A 19,383-nucleotide genomic window follows, 5' to 3' on the forward strand; every position below is an offset into this window, starting at 1 on the left:
CATGACCTCCCACTCACACACTGCAATGCTTCTCCCTCCCAGTCTCTGCACACAGACAATCTCACACCCCAGAAAGGGAGATCTGCTCAGAGACAGCCACTGGGGAAAGAGACACAGATTGGTAATGCCCATTTTCTCTAATAATTTCCCCCAAATTTTAAAACAAGTCTGGCTCTGATAACCAGGGACGTGGGTTAGCTGGGCCTTGTCTTCACCCAAGTAGAAGGAAACTTGTGGTTTCCATGGCTCTTCTCCTGGGCTCACCCTGATGTTCATACTAATAGTTGCCATGAACCACCACACTCTGATTTCCATTTTACAAAAGATAAATTCATTTCTTAGTTCCCCCCTTAGTCCCTCCCTCCCTCCCTTCCCACCCACCTTTACCCCTGCTCTGTTACATACATGTAAGTACAAACATAAACACACACACACAGGCACACACACACACATACCTGGTCTGCTTCTTTCCCACCCCCTAAAAGGATTCCACTTCATGTGGAATCTCAGTCTGCCTACCCTTCTTCTCTTACCCTCCCTCCCTCCCCTCCCCTCTCCAGGCCAAGCTAATTCACCCAGTAAGGCAGCTCTCTCGGGAGAGAATGTTCCCAAAGACAGAAATGGGATGTGAGCATCTACCCTCAGATGGGCAAGCAAGCAAGCAGACAGCATAAGCAAGGCAGGCAGGAAGAGAGGCAGACTGCTCTGCCTCTCCATTCCTGTTTTAGGTCCCTGATTTCCCACTATTGCTGCTCTGTTGGATTACTTTTGCCTCTTTTGTTAAACAGCAACAGAGCCCTGCCACCTATGGTCAACCACCTTCTTTGTCCTCTTCCTTTTCCCTCCTGCCAAGTGCCCTATTCTCAGAAAGCCCAGATTGCTGCCTTCCATCTTGGTGGGCAACCTGCTGGGGCCCCGAGTGAGGTGCAGAGGGGATCCCCAGCTATTTCCCAGTGACCTCTATTACATCATCGTCCTTATCCTCATCATCATTGGAGCTGAACCCCACCTCAGCAACCTCATGAGAGTCAAACGGAGGCACCTGGGACCGGAGAAGGCCGCCAGCTGGGTAGCCTGCATGTGGGGATATGTAGCCTGGGTAGACAGACATGCCCCGTGAAAGGTTGCTGGGCAAGACAGGGGAAGGAAAAGGCGCAAACATCCTCGGCTCGGACAGGAGTGGCTGTGAGAACGGGAGTGAGTAGCTGGGTAGTATCCCTGGTACAGAGGGGTTGAGCATGAAGGAGGGGTTGCTGGCAGTGACTGAGGTAGCCGTGGAAGAGGAACTGACGGGGCCTGCTGGCACCAGAGGGTCAGTAGTCACTGGAAACACCAGGCGGGCATCTGCCAGCAAATTGGACAGCTGGTAGTAGGAGGGGGTACTGCCCATAAACAGGGAATTCTCCCCAGCCTGGGAGGTGAAGGGTGGGGTGAGGTTATGGTTTAAGGAGACGGGTGGCATGGCAAACCCGCCAGAAACTGGATACCCGTGTTCATACGGCTGCACGGGGGCTGGCAGATGGCCCTTCCTGGACCGCCGGCGGGCTGACTCCTGGGCAGCAGGTGGTGTGGCCAACTTTCGCTTGTGGCCCCTTAAGTCCAACACTGGGTGCCTGTCACCACAGGGCTGGCCGGTCACCAAGAGGGAACTATTGAGGCAATGACCCCCATGTCTAGGTTCAGTCCCAAGAGCTGTCCCAGGAACAGCACTGCTGTCCACAAGTTGAGCTGGGGGGCCAGGCAGGGCAGCATTGGAGCTTGGGGAGCTCTGACGGGATTCCCGGGCAGCAGCCACATCTGCATACTGCTGGAGCTCACTGATGATCTCCGGGCTGTCTGGAGAGACAGGCCTGGCCAGCCCCTCAGGGTCGGGGGCTTTGGGTGATGAGGCACTGTGTCTGCCGTTGCTTGTAGACTCGAGAGAAGGCCCCTGGGAACCTGGGGACAAAATGTAGGTAACTGAGAACCAGAATGGTCAGGGACAGAAGGCGGGTGTAAGGCAAAATTCCATTAAAAAAAAAAATCCTGTCCTGTGGTCCCCCAAATTCAAATAGTTTGATGTGCAAACAACATCACCGAGTCAATTTTTCCCAATCACAAAGAAAGAAGTCCTTTGATCTAGGAAACAAGTCTATCCATGCAAAGACATGTAACTTCTCTGTACCCCAGTTCCCTGTAAAACTCCACCAAGGTGAATCCTATGAAATAAAGGATATGAAATGCTGAAAGATATTCTTTTAGTCACACTCCTTCTGGGGACAAAGATGGTCAGTGACCAGGATGGGCGAAAAGAGGAAAATGAAGTTTAAAAAGCAGTCCATCCTGGTTAAAAACAAAACAAAATCCATGGCCATGAAAGTGAATGGGGCAACTGGGAAATCTGAAAATGGCCTGAATAGTAGGTAATATTATGGAATTGTTAACTTTTTTTAGTGCGATAATGGTTTTGTGACTAGGAGAGTATGTCCTCAATCTTAGCAAATGTGTGCTGAAATATTTAGGGATGAAATGACATGATGTCTTCAACTTACAAATAGTTCAAATAATAGGAAGGAAGAGAGAGAAGAAAGTTTATGAGAATGATAAAAGTCATTGGATCTAGCTGCAGGATACATGGGTGCTCACAGTGCTGTTCTTTCGACTTGTCTGCATGTCTCTCAATATCCATGATAAAAGCTGGGAACAAGAGCAATCTAGCTCTCATACCCTCATACCTCATGGTGGGAGGATAAGTGAGAACCACTCCCATAGAGGGGACTTTTGCAAGAGTTCCTAACATTGTTAATGTGCCACACATATACTCTTTGATCTGGCAATCCCACTTCTAGGAATTTTTCCTACAGATACACCCATATGACTGTGAACCAGTACTGTAATGGTGGAGCACAACAATCTAAATGTCCAGGGACAGGGAACTCGGTAATGCACTGTATTATACCCATCTAACTGCATCTTGTGCAAACCTTCACTGAGGAACATTTAAAGAAAGGATAAGGAACAAGCACTGAGATACACTAGTGAATGAAGAAAAGAGCAAACAGTATATTACAGTCAGTTAGCATTTGTTTTAAAAATACAAAGAAAAGTTATATACGTATATACATTTTTTTAATATACACAGATACACACATGCACACATACATATCCCTGTACCATGTATATGTATAGAATATCTCTTAGAAAAAAAAAAAAAAAAAAAAACAGGAGGGACTTCCCTCGTGGCGCAGTGGTTGGGAATCCGCCTGCCAATGCAGGGGACACGGGTTTCAGCCCTGGTCTGGGAGGATTCCACATACCACGGAGCAGCTAGGCCTGTGTGCCACAACTGCTGAGCCTGTGCTCTGGGGCCCGAGGGCCACAACTGCTGAGCCTGCATGCCACAACTGCTGGGGCCTACGCACCTAGAGCCCATGCTCTGCAACGGGAGAGGCCACTGCAATGAGGGGCCCACGCACTGCGGCGAGGAGTGGCTCCCGCTTGCTGCAACTAGAGAAAGCCCGCGAGCAGAAACAAAGACCCAACGCAGCCAAAAATAAATAAATAAAAATAAATAAATCTATAAAACAAACAAACAAAACAAACCAGGAGTAGCACCTCCAGGAAGGAGCAATGGATGGCTGGGAGTATGAGGGAAGAAAAACTTACTTTTCACTTTACCCCCTTTTGTACCCTTTGAATTGTGAACCATGTACACATTATCTATTCAAAAAATAAATTAATTACAAACCAAACCAAAAAAAAAATGCCATGTAGGTCAATGGAAAGTAGAAGCCACTATACCTGAGGCAGCCATCTGACCATCTTCAGGGGCCTTTGGTTTGCCAGTCGCCCGGACAGCAAAGATTCGCCCATCACTGGTACGGATGTATGTCCCTAAGAAGAAACATGAGGAAGACTGTTAGCAGCAGACATGCAATACAGCCAACCCTGGGAAACTCCAGGCCTAGGCACTGTGGGCTCAGAAACAGTTATAAAACTGGTGTCACACCCTCTCTCAATATCCCTGAAATGAGGAGTGGGATGACTGAGCTGTGGACCCAATATTACTCACTTATTCCACAAACACTGACTGCATGACTACCATATACCAGACACTGTTCTAGACACTGAAGTACACAAGACAGAAAAGGGCCCTGTCTCACGGAGCTTAACTCTAGAGGGGGAGATAGACAATTATACTAGAAAATATCAGGAAAGGTTAAATGCAATGGAGGAAATAAATAGGGTGCTGTGAAAGAGAGTAAATTGGCTCCTTCTGTTCTGGCCCAGGTCCTCTTGATCTGGAAGGAGCCTTTTTCCCTCAATAACACCCCTCCCTTGGTAGGAGTAATTCAAGATGGGCATTCTATTCCCACACGGCACTCGTCTACCTTCCCTTGGTCTTGAGCATGTCATTTGATCTATCTCTTGGTAGGGCTGCCTCTTGGCCAGAGGTCAAAAAACTTTTTCTTAAAGGTTCAGTTAGTAAATATTTTTGGCTCTGTGAGCCATAAGGTCTCTGTTGCAACTACTCTGCTGCTGTAACATGACAGCTGGGTATGGCTGTGCTCCAAAGGTCTTTATTTATGGACACTGAAATGTGAATTTCATATGGCTTTCATGTCACAGAATACTATACTTTTGATTTTTTTTTTCAACCAATTGAAAATGGTTGAAAATGTAAAACCCATTCTTAGCTCAGAGGTACAGTAACAGGAAGCAGGCATGATTTGGTCCGTGGGCCACAGTTTGCATACCCCTGCTCTAAGACCAGGAAGAACCCAGTAAGGGGGCTACATATGACCTTCTCTGGGTGTCATGTATTTCATGGCATCTTTTCCCTGAAACTAAAGTACTTTAACCCAACAGAGGCTAGGGCAAAATCTCCTTACTAAACAAAGACCCTTGGGGAGCCTCACACAGCAGAGGCTGACATAAAAGATAGGCTTCAGCTGTGTCCTAACACCCTCCAGCCCAGATTTCTCCAGCAATCTCACCTGGAGAACTCCATAAGGAGGCCAGAGGCAGTGGACTTTTCAAATGGCCACACTGGAAAATTCTGTCATGCAACCCAGGTATACTAATTCATCCACCCACTACATTTCCTAATCAGAGACGTCCACCCCACTCTAAGCAAGTAGGTAAGATGGCACAACAATAAACATGTTGGCTTATAACCCATTCCACAGCTCATTCCCTCTGGTTCTGGTCTCCCTGTGTGTAGTGTAAGTGCTAGACATTAAGCTTTTGATTGCTAAGACATCCATTTCAAAGATATCCATCTTGGGTAAACAAACTGCCAGCTGTACGGCACAGCTACTAGCCAAACTACTAGGTAAGGAACCAGGCTGCTCCCTCCCTTGAAAAGTTCCTTTTTAGAAAGCCTGAGGTAACCTAGGTAACTAACCCTTGAGTGACCTCGCTCTTCCCTTCCCACACACTAATTCCCATTCTTATGTTTTAAATTCACCAATAAAGGGACTTCCCTGGTGGTTCAGTGGTTAGGACTCTATGCTTCCACTGCAGGGGGAACAAGTTTGATCCCTGGTTGGGGAAATAAGATCCCACAAGCCACACGGCGTGGCCTAAAATATAAATAAATAAATTCACCAATGAAGAGTGAACCTGTGAAACCTTAGCCACCCCACTCTTGGACCCTAATAAAGACAGAGACCCAGGTCCACAATCTCTTTCTCTCTCTCTCTTCCCACAACCTTCCTGTGTGGCCCTTGAGTGTGCCATGTACCCTACAGGACCTGTGAGTAGCAAACCTTGTTTTTTCAAAGTTCCCTGATGATTGTTGCTGAGGTACATCTTGCAATCATAATAAGAACAACAAGGGCTGGTCTAGCCACAACACTGGCTCTGGGGAAGTGTATGTGGGGGCTTGCCACAAGTACTACAGGACTGGATGAGTGCCCCAGGCATTCCTAGCCGATACTATCGATAGGCTGAGACCAACACAAAACACTGTGTGTATCCAAATCCACTCCAAGATTCTCCATAAAAACAATGGCAAAATATAGGAATGCAGGGACCCTAACTCCTTTCTTTTAAGCCACTGACAGATATCCTTTGAGCCCACCCCAACTCGGCTAAGCTCCTAGAAATGTCATTTTCTCATGTTTCCCCCACATGTTACACTCCTATAGGATGATTCCTATCTTCTCTCTAGCTCAAGCCATATGTATTTATTTTGCTTGCCAGCCCACCACTCTCAACCAAAGGTAGGGAATAAGCCCTTTGGTCAGGCTCTCACCTTTTGTCCCACGGATGATGTGGATGCTCTCACCAGCATTAATTCTTGCCTGTACGTCTGTGGAGCTGTTGAGTCCAGGAATAACAATATCTAGTGGAGACAACAGACCTCAGATTTAGATTACATGGGGCCTGACTGAAGGAGGGAAATAAAATGCAAAGTCCACATGCACTCCTGTTCCTCAATGGTTTCCCTAAAGCATCTCAGTGGAGCAGAGGTCAGAACCAAGGAAGGTGAAACCAGCAGGGCCTCTCACAACTGTCTAAACAAAGAATACTGTGAAAACAAGAAACTTTTTAGAAATCTGATCATCTTTCTGATCAAGTTTCCTTGATTTAATTTAAAAATCATAGAGTTTTTGGTTTAGAAAAAGTTTCAGTTCAAATGGTTATTTCTATTTTTGTTTCTCCTTCTCTAAGCTATTTGCATGTATCTGCTGCTCCTGTCACTATGAAGAGAAAGAGCATTTTCAAGAATCAGCAGAGAAATAGGATTATGAGAGGCTCTCTCTTTTTTTTGGCTGCGCCGCAGGGCAGTGGGATCTTAGTTCCCCGACCAGGGATCGAAACCACACCCCCTGCAGTGGAAGCACGGAGTCTTAACCACTGGACCACCAGGGAAGTCCTGAGAGCCTCTCTGTTTTTAATTTGTTTCAAATTTTTTTTTTTACAGTGAACAGCTATTATTTTCATACTCAAAAAAACCAATTAAGATGTTTTCATGAAAATGTATTATGAATATTTCTAGATAACAAGATGAAAAACAGCATCATGAAATGCTTTCCTTCCCAATTACCCTGAACCACAGAATCAAGTGCAGGGACGGATGGGCTGCCCATCTCCTACCACTGGCCCATCATGCTCGATCTACATTAAACTTACAAAGAAAGAAGCAAGCGACATTTAGGTCTTTTAACTAAAGAGGTTGAGAGCTGTCCTTCATACCCACCTGACCCTACAAGTCAGGCAGGACTCAACACATTCACACCTCTCTCTGAAGACCAACCCTATGTCCAGTGACATTTCCACAATTTCTGCAGTGTTCAGAGTCCATCCCACCCACCACATTCAAGAAAACCCAGTTCCGTGTTGCTATTCTTAAGACATTTCATTAGAATGCAAATTCTTCAAGATCAGGGACTGCTGCCTTCTCTATTTTTACCTAGAGTGCCAATGTAGTATGGCCTAGAATGCAAACATTGTTTAATAAACACTTCCTGAATGAACAAAGCAATTTTAAAAGGGACAGCACCCTGGAAGAGAACTCAGGAGCTCCCAACCTGTTGTGGTGACCACCTTCTGCACAAGGACTCCCGCACGTTGCAGGTAGTTGATTGGGAAGTTCATAGCTGGATTTGTGCTGGAGGCAGAGCTTACACTACCTCCCAGTGGGACATGCCGTGGCATCATGGGGATCGGGGTGGACTGTACAGGGCGAACACTGGCCACAGGCTTCTCATCACTCTTCAGTGTTGGCTGCCTGGGAGAGAAAGAGAAGCACACTAAGGAAGTTTGGCAGAACAGCCCTTACTTACCTTTCTGCAAAGACTGCTGAGCCTCTCCAGACTTCCCCATTCTACAGCCTCAGATGCTGCTGAGAGAAGGATCAAAAGAACCTGCAGGGTATGGTAAATTCAAAAGGAGACTAGAGGCAGGGCTGAGACAGAGAGGAGACAGAGACAGCAAGGGATAAAGCCTCTCAGAGTCTAATAAGAATCAGATGTCAGTGGAATAATGCCTTTTTGGAAATGTGAGGTGACATCTGCTCCTCTAGAATTTGGACTGTCTACATACATTAGGAATTCGTCCTTGGAAGGAATTCGTCCTTGGATCAGGTAGAGGCAAAGAGGCATTAAGTGGGGAGAAGTTCTTCAGAACACGGTGCATACTAATTTGAAAATAAATGGGTGGAATTTTCCCACTAACCCAAGAAAATAGGGCCATGTGATGTCACATGTTCTGGTGATCTTGAGACCATCTATCCAGCTTTAACCATCATTACCCTCTGAAACCTCAAGTTTCAATAAGTAATGCAGACACCTCTCTCCTCTGTATTACTTTTCAATGGACTTCTCCCAGGGCCAATCCCCAAAGTGCCCCTATAGTCACAGCCACCACAAAAGCAGCAGCAGGCAAAACGCCGTGCACAGAAGTTGGGCTTCTAAATGGCACATAGCCATGGCCAGCCTGAGCACTGGTTGTGCATCTCTTACTACCAAAGTGCCAAATGTTATCCTGTGGTCAATGATGCATTCCTCACTTTTCACCTTCCTTTCAACTGGATGTTGGTACCTGAAGAAAGCTACTCCTTATTTAAGGTTTTTGAAATTAAGCCCCTGTCTCTAAGCTTTCTGAAGTCTGCATCTTTGGTCTTTAGTTCTGAGAAAGAGAGCCTCTTGGACTGGTATGCTCTTCGTCATCTGACTGAAGACTGGCACATAAAAGAACACACCACTGCTGTTGGAGTAGGTCTGCATGTCTCCTCAGTCACACTGCTCTCAGGTTGCCTTTGGGCAACCCCTGGGGCCCTGTGGATGCCATCATTCCCAGATAGGCCAGGTAGCACAGCAAGCTCACCAGGATCTGGGACCCACTTCCACAATGCCTGCCCAGGGTGGCTATGCAGGAGCTGGGGGCCCTGCTCAGATGTCAATGGGACTCTTCTCAGGATAAGAAGTCAGAAGGGTAACAGGAATCTAGCCTAAGCCCCATACTCTGCAGGGGCTAAGGCTAGGAATTTGGGTGGAAAGGCCTCCTCACATGTACCCAGACAGGATAAGGAATCAGCAGGATCACAGGATGGCTCATCAAATGCTGTGAGAGGCCGATGCCTCCCACAGGGCCAGAGTTGGGCCAGAAAAGGAGCTGAAATCTCCTCACAGCCCAGCCCATTTGTCACATCTTCCCTCCATATGGCTTTTCTCCTACTGGGTTCAGACTTAGTCCATTCCTGCTATTACAAGGAAAAGCCCAGAAAAGAGATAAAAGGGGTGGACGACAAGAGGAGAACATACTCAGGCAACAGTATCTTGGAAAATGACACAGAAATAAAGTTTGAAGGCTTTGAAACATAGCAATTTTCTACTTGAAAGCATCTTATACATAAAAAGTAGCAAATTTACTCACTAAAATTTAGTCTTACATAAAATCTTACATGGCTTCAGCTCCTTTAGAAGCTCATTTGACAAGTTTGTTTTTTTTTTTAAACATGGAATAGTCAAAAGAAACAATTCTTAAATCTATCCCTCTCAAAATAATTATCTTTAATTCAAGATAATCAAACAATGTAAAAATGCAAACCAGGCAATCAGGAAGCTGATCTGATAAAGGCTATGAGGCACTTTGTCTTGTAATGAGGAAAAAAAAACACAGATACTATTCTATAATTTCCTGCAAAGAGCTTTTCTCCCGCCTAGCAATTGGCTTCCATGCTTTTCCTATTCTTAATAGTTCTGGAAGCTGTACTCAAGAAAAAGATTTTTTGCTCAGGAATAAGGCAGACACAGAATGAAATTCCATTAGGAACAGCAGAATTCCCTGACTACAATCCAAGACCCATAGAAGACCTGGCCTTCACTCTTGAACTTCGCTGCTAAGTGAGGGCTAGCACCAAGGTGCTGCAGATAGGAAGCAGCTGTGTGGAAGGGCTGGGCATTTGTGTTATGGGAAGCTGCATCTCCTCGGGAGTCCAGAGGGACTCTCCTGAGTCACAAGGCCAGCAGCTCACTCTTCCAGCCAGAGCTGCTTAAAACACCAGGGCTGCTGAACTGCTTCAGCACCTCATCCAAGAGCAGAACCTCTCAGTTCACAGCAGCCAAAGAGCAAGTTGTAGGGTCTCCCTTTATTTAAAAAAGGAACCAGTTGAAAGGCTTGGCCCTGGCCCAGCAGCAAACCTTCCTCCCTTTTCAGTGACTCACCAGTTTCTCTGACTGAAGGCAGGGATGCTGGTCAGGCTCTGGTCACTGGCGGGGTAATACTGCGCATATGATGGGCGGGTGTAGGGGACCGATGTACGTTTGTCTTCCTCATAGCTTTTCTTTGCTGCTTTTTTCTCAGCTTTGGTCAGCTTGTGATCCTTTCGGTTAAGGAGCAATGACTCATGCTCAAAAGGCTCCTGGGGACACAGGAGGATGTTGATTTAATTACCAGTCTTTGTGACGTACAATAAGCCTTACTTTGAAACCAAGAAATGGCTGGCTGTCTCCAGTATTTAGCAAAGAGCCTGCTCTCAGACAGACAGGCGGGTTTACTGTCTTCCTGTCAGGAGCATAAATTCTCAACTCTAACCTAGCACCAGCTTTAGACAACCTAAGTCTGCCTTCCATATCAAAAGAATGGGAGAGTTCAGAGAATTACCAGACTATATTTTCAGAACTTTCCCCCCTCTCTTTCTGCTAGGAAAACTCACAATGGCCAAATTATTCTCATGACTGAGCTCACACTCCTAGGATGAGACTAGGATAGGATAGGTGGTTTGGAGAGGGGAGGGGGACTGTCTGCGGCAAGGAAAAGAAGCAGCTAAATTCAAGTCATCTGCGTGAAACAAAACTTTGGATGAAGGAAACAAGCTTGCCAGACAAGCCTCCCTCAGTGGAGAGTGCAGTACTGGGACACATGCATACCAGGGTCTTACCTTGGTGATGAGGTGAGGGTATTGCAGACAGGCAAGTTGCAGGACTGGCTCCTTGATCCCCTTTATGTTCAAGGATGCTTGGGGAGCTGGCTCCTTCTCAACAAAGTGCAGTAGGTTCTCCACCTCCTTTCGAGTAAAGTTCAGCATTGGATTGAGATCATCCACGACCCGATCTAGAAGGGAGAAGACATGGAGAAAGTCAGTTCACAGCAAAGAAAACTGCAAAAGCACAGCTACAAATATTGGAAGAAAGGTTGTGGGTGGCATAATTGTCACTAATATCTAAACCACCTCAGGCCACCCCATATCTGAAAGTCAAAGAGCAGGTCTGAGGCCCTCATGAAACAGAAATATGTTAAGAGAAAACTACATAACCAGCTCAGCTCTTATTAAACCCATCTTCAACAATATGAGGTAAATTCCCTCTTAAGCAATTATTTGAATCAGAATGAGATGGAAGGAACTGCTAGCTTTCTATGACTGAAAGCCTGTCTGTGTTTCTACATCCTGCCCCCCGGGGTCCCCTCCCACCCTTGATACAATTAGAATGGTAGCCTGTATAAATGTGCCTCTTCTGAGCCTGGAAGATGGCCCACCTGACATGCCCTGCTTGGAAATCTGACGGTCATAGATCTTCTTTTCGAGGGTGAAATCAGCCACAAGGCGATAGATGTGACAGGGCTTTTTCTGGCCATAACGGTATACCCGACATACTGCCTGAGCATCATGGCAAGGGTTCCAGGAAGCATCAAACACCACCACTCGGTTGGCACCAATCAGATTCACGCCCAAGCACCCAGCCCTTTAAAACACAAGCCAATAATCACAGAACCTTTAGTTTTAAAGATAGTTTTCAAATTGGTTTCACCCTCTGTGACTCCTACCCCAATATCGTGCTCTTTATCCTAAGCAGAATATACTGAATGATTCTGCTAATGAACAGTGCATTCCTCAAGCACGGAAAAGTATGCCCTGAAAGTCCAACATGGAAGTACCTACCAGCTCAGAAAGAAAACCCACTCTCCCATCCCTCTGTGATGAGTAAAGGCCCACATCTTGGCCCCAGAGTGATGTCACTGGGTGAGGGGAAATGTCTGCGTACCAATGTTTCTGATGTGTTTAGTCTAACAGCTTAGGAGAATGACTGGTTCATACCCTATCGAGGGCGTTCTGATGGCAGAAGGCAGAACAGCCTTCAAGTCGCTTGGCATGAGACAAATAATGCCATCAGCCTTTTATAGTTATATTACATTTTCTACTTACTAAAGCACTTTCACATTCATCACATCATCTAAGCCTCAGAACCGTCCTGACAGAAAAGCTAATTATGACCATTGTGAATGAAGGTCTCAGAGAAATTCATGACACTATCATAACTGCCCTTCTAACACAATTTCTTTCTGGGGTCCCCTCTCTGACCTCAAAAACAAGTCACAAACCTGAGGAGATCTCTTCCGACAGAACTTGGACAAGCCTTTGCGGTACCTGCCCATGTAGCCAAATGCCCTGAATGCAGTCCTCTGACCTCTCCTCTCAGGATCTACTCACCTTGTGGAGAGAAGGAACAGCCAGGTGGTGAGGTTGCTGGGATCATTGAACTGATTAATGAGCCGCTCCCTCTCAAAGGCAGGGGTGCTACCATCTAGCCCTAGGACAGAAGGAAACACACAAGAAATGGACAGATGAGGGCAGGGGTACACAGCAAAATCAATGGGCAAACGTGTTTAAAACAAAACAAACACACACAACAGTGCTCAGATTCCACACCCTGGACATTCTGTGGGGATCTACCATGAGACCCAGGCATCTATAATTTTAAAATACCCCCAAGTGATTCACATGTGCAACAAAGACTATAAACTGTGTTTTTCCCTTTAGTATCTTGGGTCAATTCTAAGGCCAAGGTTCCTAGACTTCAGAGTGCAAAAGAATCGCCCTGGTTAAGGAAGCCTGATAAACACTGGCTTAAGGTAACTGCTCTGCCTCAGTCCTGTGAATCTTAGTGACTTCAAAAGGACCAAGGGTTTTGTGTTTTATATGGATGATGTTCCTCCACCACGCAGGAATCCACATTGTTAACAAGCTCCTAAGGCTAAGAAGTTGCTCTAAGGAGACATAAAAAAAATAGAACTGGAGCAGTGGGATGGGACATATGAGTGAAAAGAGGGAAGCTCGAAAGAAAGAGAAAAGGTAAGCTTCAGTTAAGAAGCATGAATAAGGGAAGAGGGGCGGCATTTGCCACCTATAGTAAAGCAGAGAAAAGGGCAAAGCTAAGGGTATGAAATACTACATGGAGAACTGAATTACTACCAATGTAGGAAGCATTAGTTTAATTGCCTGGTATTAGAGGCTCCCTCAATCAACACCCCAACCTACCTTTCAACTTGAGTTCCCACAATTTCCAAGCACAAAAAAGCTCAGCACTGACTCATTGGGCAAGCCTATAGTCAACACAAGGATCCAGGCTAGCTCCTGTGCTGGAGTCTCATCACCACCCCCTGAACCTCCATTTCTCTAAATCTTTCCTTTAGCCAGGGCTTCTCAACAAGAAGATTTCCCCACCCTACTACCCCACAGGGAACATTTGGCAATATTTGGAGATGGTTTGGGTTGTTATAACTGTGTGGATGCTACTGCCATCTAGTGAGTAGAGAACAGAGATGCTGCTAAACATCCTACAATGCAAAGGACAGCCCCCTACAACAAAGAATTAACTGGCCCAAATGTCAATATCTGGTCAATAAGTCCCTGAAGTCACTATTTCTCAACTTTTTTTTTTCATTACCACCCCATTAAGGAGGCTTTTTACACATTTTTTCCCAATCACCATGCCCTCCATAAAATTTTAACACTACAGATATACTGTATATGTTTACTCATTATACACATATTTGTGCTTTATACTTTCAGAAAGTTAAGATTTTTTTGTCTCCTCGAGAACCAATTTTCACCCCCTTAGGGACACCATCTCTCCCAATTTGAATACATGATCTAGGCTGTGTTCACTTTGTTCCTTCTGCCTAAGATGATCTTTGGGCCACACCAGCTCTGTATATCCAAATTCTCCCCATCTCTGCAAGTCTAGTACAAGTTCCACCTCCTCCAGGAAGCCTTCTCCAACCGTCCTCACCATGATGATTCTGTCCTCCTTAGAACCACCATGAGGGCAATCAATCAGTGCTACTTTGAATCTGTCCTTGAGTTGCTGCACCTCGGATGATGACAAGGCATATGTCTTCTACATCTCTGCACTCCCCCTATCTGGCTTAAGCTCCCCAGCCCAGGACAGTGCCTCACACAAAGCAGCTCGCTCTTAGTGTCTCTCTGCTCCTTAGTCAATCACAGATATTCCTGTTCATGTGACGGTGAATGGAGTAGGAGAAGAGAGAACGAGAGAGAGGGAAAGGAAACCCTTAGGCAGACCTTGCCAAGGCTCCAGGAAGAAAGCAGCAATGAACTCACGGAAGTAGCTGACGTTTCGAACCCACTTCTGTACTCCTTGCCCCTCAGCACCAGGTAGACAGGGAGCTTCTCGTTTCCCTAGGAACTCCTCGATTAAAGCCAAGGTGGAAAGGCTCTGGCTGAAAGGGACACATTTGGTTCAGAAGGCTCCTGGACCTAAGGGAATCTTGTTACCCAATAGGCCCACCTCAATAGGCTCCCCTCTGACAGCGGGAGCTCCCACATCCTACTCCCCACAAAGAACCACCCTAGCTCATAAGGGAGTAGAGTCATCCACACACTTATTACCACCACCCTACTAAAAAATTCTCTATCCTATTACTTCCTTGATTGAAAAATTCTGAGATTTAGCTCAGTGCAGAGTAACAAATAGCATCAGCATTAAAAACCAACACTGCATGAATATGTATTAGATCTAATTATAGGCCACAGGCAATATTATGGATCTTACTAAGGAGATAGATCATTTAGTTGCTTCCAAGTTATGCAGAGAGCCAGTCCATAAAAGCAGTGGAACACTAGGCTCTCCCTAAGTTATAATCACTGCTTTCCTCTCAAAGTATCTTACACATGGGAACCCTCACTCTGAGACTCCCAAGCCAGGCTCCTGCCACTTAGCTCTCACTGGAGCATAATCTAGTCGGAACAAAGGAGAAGCAATCTACTTTACGTCTGTTTCCCTGAGGAGTGAGGCCTTGATGGGACTCAAAGCTCTGGCAAGACTGAGAATGTGACTTGGAAAAAAAACATCATTTATTTGGCCTTATATACAAAGCTTAGAAAAAGAAAAAAAAAAAAAAAAGGCTGGGGAGGCATAGACACAGTTTAGACCAGGGGTCAGCAAATGTTTTCTGTAAAGGGCCAGAGAGTAAATATTTTTAGGCTTTGCAGACCACACACAGTCTCTGCTGCATATGCTTCTCTTTTTTTTATTTTTATTTAAAAATTTTTTTATTTTATTTTTTTTGGCCGCACCCTGCGGCTTACGGGATCTTAGTTCCCTGACCAGGGATTGAACCCGTGTCCCCCGCAGTGGGATCTCAAGAGTCCTAACCACTGGACCACCAGGGAATTCCCTGCATATGCTTCTTTAAAAAAACAAAAAAACTCTTTTCAAATGTAAAAACTAGCTCTCAGGCTGTACAAAAACAGGCCACAGGTCATATTTGGCCTGTGCCACAATCTGAAGGATTAGACTGTGATCTCCAATGTTAGCCTAAGGTTTCAAATTGTTCTCTGCAGACAAATTGCACTGGATAAAAAAAGAAACTGTAAGAAAGAGAAGAAATGCAAGAAGGTCCTCACAAGAAGCACTGGTTGCAGAGGCATGGAGATAAAAGGGGGCTGGTGCAACCCCGGATGGTCTCAGTCTGCAGGGGTTGTATCACTCTTTACCAAAGACACACACTCGGCAATTTCTCGTCCTACCTGAACACAAGGATCTTGTCTCCAAGCTTCACACTTTCCTCAATCAGGTGGAAAAGCAGTACCATCTTGGGAGAGTTCTCTAAGACACCAGTCTGATAATTAGTCAAAAGATCCTTGGCCTATAGGAGAGGAAATGAGGCAGCTTGGAGCAGGTCCATGGCCAGATTACTAGAAATAGAATTCTCTCCCTCAAAGGCAGCAGCTCCCGGGCAACCTTAATAGTTCCCTGCAGACCTTAACAGTACAGTGCACTGCGCAAGCCCCACCCTCTCCCCACGAAAGCTTTGCACGATCCCTTCTCAGCAGTGGTTTATGGCCACAAAAGTATCTGCTTGACTCACCCATTCATATGTGACAATGTTGTTGCCTCGCTCCTGGAAAGGGTTAAAGCCAACCCCTTGTAGGAACTTGCTATTGGTCGCCTCTCCCATTGAGGCGCTGTCCTCACCCTTGCCTTTTGTTCCGTGTGAAGGGCAGCGGGCACTAGTCCCTGCTGAACCAAGCTCTTCCACGTCTAAGTCTTGCTCATTGGCCAGGTTCTCCTTCTGAAGGGCTTCGTACAGCACGTCGGGGTGATTCCAGATCTGAGGTTCAAGTTAAAGGGGAGGAAGCATAGGGCAGAGAACAATCTAAGGGTGTCCCAGGGAGTCTGGAAACATGCAGTTATTCAAACACACACCTCCCACAGCACACAGTCACACCAAAAATTAATGTCTCCCCAACCCCCTCATGGTCAAAGAGCCTGCACATTCATTTTCACTAACCAACTCTGATTGCCATGATACATGAATGGGAGAATTCACACCAGGAGGCATGCCAGTATGATTGGTACACAACCAAAAAGGCTGTGTCACAAGTCTTGCATTCTTATTTAAGCAAGAACATGAACATTCCTGTTTCACCATGTGGCTACAGTCAACTACTGTATGAAACTATGAAACAAGACCAATCTCTCCCTATGGACAAATGTATCTAACTTACAGATGATCAACCGTAAGTCATTTCAGGGACTATTCCTGGCAGGAGTTGAGAATTCCAGGGGAAAGAGGGGTGGGGGGGGATGGGAAGGGTATGTTTGCACCGCAGCATCCTCAAGACCATGTCTGCTTTAGCTTCCTTGCCCTGGTCTAGGACTGTGGGTACAAAAGAAATATTTTGAAACCCATCTGTCCCCAGACACACACCTTCAGCTGACTTATTAAAGCAGTGCTCAATTGGAAATAATATCCAACAGGTTGGTTGAGAGCTGTCAAAGAAACAGATCCTTCGTGAGGCAACAGAGAGCATCTGGCCAGGTCAAAGACAAGTCAGGGTTCATCAACCTATTCACGAGGCTCAGTGCTAAAGACACCTAGGCCTTGCTGTCCCCAAACCATCTCAAGCATTATCAGAATGAAAGAGATCTTGATCTGATTAAATACAGAATCAAATGGAAGGTATCCCTAATAATGTGTCTATGCTATATATTTCTTGAATCCTGATTACGCTAGCAGTCAAAAATTTTGTCCCACGATGTTCCACCATCACTCCATTTCTCAGGTGAAAAAAATCAGTGAGAAAGGAAGTGACTTCTCAAGTTTGGTATAACAAGTTGCACATTTGCAAGGGCACCATTTACATTATAGTCTATGAGTGGCACTCCCGGGAACTGTCTCGCCTTGGAGCTCTCAATTCAGTGAACTTCTTCCTTTATCAAGGACTCCCAGCAGGAACAACTCCCTTGGGACCATGAGCATCCTTAGTCTGTATCTTAGTATTCCCTGAGGCCTCAACACACCTTGCAGCAGACACAGAAAGCCTTGAGGGGGTTCAGCCCCAGCCAGCCGCTGCTACCACAGTCCCGGAAGCGGTCCATGAACTGTGTATACAAATCTCGCTGGATCTTAGAGAGTCGCACCAGGATCACATTTTCTTCCTTGGCAGGGAGATGAATCTTCAGCACAGTGTGGCCTCTCCTACAAAGGTACAGATCAGAATTGACAAGGCAGTGTGTCCAGGAGGGGTCAGTGCAGGATAAAAACAGAACCCTGCATTTCTGCCACACCGCCTTCTTTAGGATCTCAACATTCACAGCAGCCTTACCATAATGCGGATTGGCTCAGCAACCATCAAGAAACTTATTTTGAGTATAAAAACTAAAGCAAAGAGGCAGAGTGACCTGGGAACTCCAGGTTCTTACCCTAATCTAGGGCTGCTTCTCTAAGCTTTCTCCACACATGCCATCTTAACAAGGAAAAACAACGGGATGCTTCAGACTGGCCTAACCTACATCTTCTAAGATGCTGAAACTGGTGAAGTCATACCCCTGAGAACCACCACTTTATTCTTTCACTCAAGTCATTAGAATGGTAGCTGTCTCCTGCTTCTCTCAGCAAGTAAGGCAGATATCCCTAGTAACCTCAAAGATTAACTTCTGAGAAAAGCACTTCTGCACCAGACTTTCAGAGATTGAAATATTGGATATCCACCGTCTGCTAACTATTCAGGAAAAGCTATTCAGTAAAAGGAAAGTTTTACTATTGCCCTACTAGAAAGGGGCCCTCCCACTGTAACCACCTTTCCCCTTCAGGAAAGCCTTGTCATGTCTATTCCACCAGGGCTCTCCAAGGATTTAGAAAACAGAGCCCTCAGTATGGCTCACCTCTGCACAAAGCCCTCCAGGAGGCTGTGCAGGACATGGCTCCGGTACCGCATGAGGCGGACATCCTGAGGCGTGCTGTCAATACACTGTCCATTCAGGATGGGGCGCTCAAACATGTTGCTGAACTCCTGCCGGGTGCCAAGGAAGTCTGGGCGCACAAAGTCTACCATGCACCAGTACTCGATGAGGTTGTTCTGCAGGGGGTATCCGGTCAGCACCACCCGGCGGCGAGAGCGAATGTTCTTCAGGGCCTGTGAGGTGCTGGCCTGGCAGTTTTTGATGCGGTGTCCCTCGTCACAGATTACCACATCAGGGCCAGGGCGGCATAAGGCCTTCTCAAACTCTAGGGAGGGAAGAGGATCCGAAGTAAGAGGGTGAGAGGGCCTGCTCTTAGTCAACAATATGAGAAGTAGGGGTGCACCCTGGAGGAGACAGAAGAAATGAAGGAAGCAGGAAAGCAAGAGTCAGCCCCCATTAGTGAAAGGGAGCCAGCCATTCAAGCTCCTGTGCATTTGGTGTGACACATTAACCTGGCCTATTGACTCTTGCAGTAAATATCCCTTTTCCCTCTTTCCTTTCCTTAATTTTTTTCCCTTTAGGCTAAGAGTAAAACTGACTTGCATTCCTAGGGCTTATACCAACTAGGTAGCAGACAGCATGACTTTACAGAGTACCAGCCTAGGATTAAAAATGAGTCTGGATGATATTGATGGGAATAATCCAGACACTTCCACTGGCTCTCACCATTGTCTTGGTGCCATCTGAGAGCTGGCTGGTGGGAACTAACTAAAGGACAAGGTCTTCCTGGAGTTACTCGCCAGTCAACGCTAAATGGCAAATTCAGCCACAGAAGCAAACCTAAAAAACAGAATCTCATAGATGAAGAGATCTATAAAATGAAACAGCCTCTGAACCTTAAAAAAAATTTTCTTCCCCAAATAGACCAAGGCCCCACAGAAGAGGGAACAGAACTAGAACTATG

The 19,383-nt window shown here is 46.0% G+C and overlaps 1 protein-coding gene across 1 annotated transcript; it reads right to left on the reverse strand.

The window, feature by feature from the left end:
* Window positions 1-555: 555 nt before the first annotated feature.
* On the reverse strand, window positions 556-18,823 carry LOC132359013 (helicase ARIP4-like; the record flags this gene model as incomplete). Its single annotated transcript, XM_059912215.1, has 13 exons — window positions 556-1,938; window positions 3,781-3,873; window positions 6,239-6,328; window positions 7,518-7,717; window positions 10,155-10,351; window positions 10,871-11,043; window positions 11,467-11,672; window positions 12,419-12,518; window positions 14,333-14,451; window positions 15,761-15,879; window positions 16,102-16,344; window positions 17,538-17,715; window positions 18,402-18,823. Coding segments are annotated over 13 exons (3,135 nt in total), but the record flags the coding sequence as incomplete, so codon positions are not given.
* Between the last annotated feature and the right edge of the window lie 560 nt (window positions 18,824-19,383).

Source organism: Balaenoptera ricei, unplaced genomic scaffold (genome assembly GCF_028023285.1).
Source record: "Balaenoptera ricei isolate mBalRic1 unplaced genomic scaffold, mBalRic1.hap2 scaffold_846, whole genome shotgun sequence".
Taxonomy (NCBI): domain Eukaryota; kingdom Metazoa; phylum Chordata; class Mammalia; order Artiodactyla; family Balaenopteridae; genus Balaenoptera; species Balaenoptera ricei.